The 3181-nt window shown below is 39.6% G+C and overlaps 1 protein-coding gene across 1 annotated transcript; it reads right to left on the bottom strand.

The window, feature by feature from the left end:
- Positions 1 to 1957: 1957 nt before the first annotated feature.
- On the bottom strand, positions 1958 to 2791 carry LOC104212562 (uncharacterized). Its single transcript, XM_009761863.2, has one exon. It carries the CDS (start codon positions 2727 to 2729, stop codon positions 1968 to 1970), a length of 762 nt encoding a protein of 253 aa, XP_009760165.1. The 5' UTR covers positions 2730 to 2791; the 3' UTR covers positions 1958 to 1967.
- Positions 2792 to 3181: the final 390 nt, after the last annotated feature.

Genomic DNA, 3181 nt, shown 5'->3' on the forward strand with positions numbered 1-3181 from the left:
AGTTTCGGGAACCGTGCTTCTTTGATGTTTCTCATGGCTGACACCAATTCCACTATACTAAAGTTGAAGTTGTATTATGATAACTTGGGGTAAGAAGGATCCCGTGACCCTGACACTTCTTTATCCTGCAGTGATCTATTGTTCCGACAACGATCTGCCCTCTGTCTAAGGTGAATCTATCTATTGTTCAGAAGCCTCTGATGCGGCCTTCAATCTGTTCATAGGGCAAAAACTGGCCTCTTGAAGTTTGTCTGTTCGTGTCGTAATCATCTTTTGATTTTTCTCTATTCTTCTCCTGTCCATTGGCCGATTATGGAAAACCAACTTGATCATCTTTAATCTTTAGTTTTGATTAGTACTGGTTGTGAGCATCCGCCCAAGTCATTGCTTGGAACTCAAACAGTTTTTCCTTCAGTTTCCGGGAAGCATCTGAACTTCTCTGATTCAGTCCCTTGGTGAATGCTTCAGCTGCCCATTCATCCGGGACAGCCTGGAGCAACATTCTCTCGTTTTGGAATCGGGTGATGAACTCTCGCAGAAACTCGAATTCTCCTTGCCCAATCCTAAATATATCGCCCTTTCGGCATGTACTTTCTGGCCCCGGCATGATTCTTAATGAAAGAATCTGCAAGCATCTCAAAGGAGTCTATGGAATGCTCGGGTAACAATGAATACCACGTCAAGGCTCCCCTCGTGAGAGTCTCTCCGAATTTCTTCAGCAAAATAGATTCATTTCATGAGGAGCTAAATCATTTCCCTTCGCCGCCGTTGTATAGGTGCTAATATGCTCCTGAGGATATGAAGTTCCATAATACTTTGGCACATCGGGCATTTTAAACCTCTTCGGAATTAGTTTTGGTGATGTGCCTGGTTTGTATGGCAACTGAGTATATTTCCTTGAAACCGGTTCTTTCAGCACTGGTGGTGTGCTCGGGATTTGCTCCATGCGGGCGTTTACTTCCTCATAAACTGTAAGAGTTCATTTTTTAAGGGATCGTTTTCATTATTGGGGCCAGATCTGCTCCCACCAGCCCCATCGAAGCCAACTTCGCCCCTCAGGGTGTTGTTGTCGACCCTCTGCTTTGTTTGATTCACAGGAGCGTCGAGAGGAACTGGTTTTCGTCTATTTGCATTATTTGAAGCCCCTGACAATGCCTGCTTCAACTCCATCATAACCTTATTCTGTTGCATGAGGTGACCTAGAATGATCGTCTGCTTCAACTCCGTCATAACTTTATCCTGTTGCGTGAGGTGACCTAGAATGATCGCCTGTTGCTCTTATAAAACCCTTACCGCATCAACGATATGTTCCTACTCAGCATCATTGGAGAGTTGTCTCCCGAACATGTCGAGGATATGTTTGTAAATGCTTTTGGTTAATATAAATACCGAGTCACGAATTGTCATTTATTAAAGGTGAACCAACGTGAGAATCTTTGTAATGTCTACAACATAAACAACATTTATTAATCGTATGAAACTGATGACGGTTAAAAAAAAAAAAAGTAACACCACTAAAAGGACAATGAAGATGCATCCTTTAAACCTTACTATTATTAGCACAAAAGGAAAATATAAAGCCTTAATTTATTACTCCTAGGATTCTTGGAAGCAGGAAAAGGTTTTACTCAATCCAAAGCAGCAAAGATTTAGATACTGTAATCTAACTTAATTCCCGTACCAAATCTGAAGACATCAAAATCATCCAAATAGTGTCTACATTGAAACATGATTTAATTAAAAAACCACATTACAGAAAAAGCTGAACCAGGGTCTTGGCCAAAATGAACAGCAACATAAAACTTGGTTACGCATACCAAAACATATGCTTTGCAACTAAAGCTAAAAGTAAATCCTAGCAATAGTAATATTAGCAGTGATTATAGAAATATTTTTGCATAATCATATTCATAGCATCTTAATACTCACTCTAAATGATAAAAAGAAATATACTAATTTCTTGTCACTTAGCGATCAAATGGGCCAGTAGAATCAAGCTGTCTGCAAAGGGTCAGGTACGTGAGATAAAGAACACGATCCTTAGCACCAGTCCTGTGATTCTTGTTATGTTTGCAGAAATACTTGAGCTGTTCAAGAGTACAACACCCAAGAAACTGACCCAATAGCAAGAAAAGCCAATTAATCTCTTTTTTTTTGGGTGCGATAATAGGCTTCACACTGTTCTCTTGTTCACAAAACTTGCAGGTTGGCAATGCAGGGTTCATCCAAATATCAGGCGCACGGTCATGCATGGCCACCTTGTGTAGAGCAATAAAGGCCCCAACTTGGGCAAACTTTTCCCTTAAATCGAACTCTATTTCATATTTTCGTTCGCACCTCTTGCATTGAACATCTCCAGTAATAGTAAAAATCTGCTTCGAGTTAAGGGTGTTGAGGCTGTGAATGATTGCTCGTTGATTTGTGGCCCAAGAGTAAGGTGGTGGGATGGTGTCGCTTTTTCCCGATTCACGAAGTTTTCGCCGATTGCGCCGAATTGGACCGTGACGAGATGGGGGTGGGCCGAGTACAAAAGCTGATTGTACGGAGGGGAGTGTTGGTGCAGTAACTGCAGGAGTAGCAGAAGAAAAAGACGACCGAGACAATGTGAAATAGTTATTGTCGTTTTGTTGAGAGAAATTTGTTGGGATCTGAAAATCTTGGCTATTGTTTTCATGACTGTTGTTGTTGTTGTTGTTGTTTTGTCCTTGCATAGGGTCGTGCCTCGACATTTTGTCTCTGTACAAAGAGATTAAGGAAACATTGATGAGAATATATATGCAAATAGATCGAAGAAAGAGGGAAGGAGAAGGGTTTGTTATGTGTAAAATGTAGGAGTGTGGGGAGCGGATAACTACAACGAAACAAAAGAGGCGATAGTAATTCCATTTGGTGTAGACTTCTTTTTGAATTTCGGGAAAAAAATGCCTTTTCAACTTCAAGAGGGAATAAATTCATCATGTCCTTTTCTATAATTAAAAGTATTAGTGAGGGAATAAATTCATCATGTCTTTATCTATAATTAGTATTAGTACTCGCGAGGCACCGTCAATAGGAACTACTACTATATTGGTATTCATATCTTATTTATAATATTACATCAAAATTAATGCTTTAATATTTAAATTATATTTTTTACTGAGGCTATTTATTTTCTTATAGTATTTTTAATACTCCTATATAT

This window comes from Nicotiana sylvestris, chromosome 3 (assembly GCF_000393655.2).
Source record: "Nicotiana sylvestris chromosome 3, ASM39365v2, whole genome shotgun sequence".
NCBI classification, from domain to species: Eukaryota; Viridiplantae; Streptophyta; class Magnoliopsida; order Solanales; family Solanaceae; genus Nicotiana; species Nicotiana sylvestris.

Coding starts and splice junctions, on each gene's coding strand:
- LOC104212562 (XM_009761863.2), bottom strand. CDS start 2,729: ATGTCGAGGCACGACCCTATGCAAGGACAAAACAACAACAACAACAAC.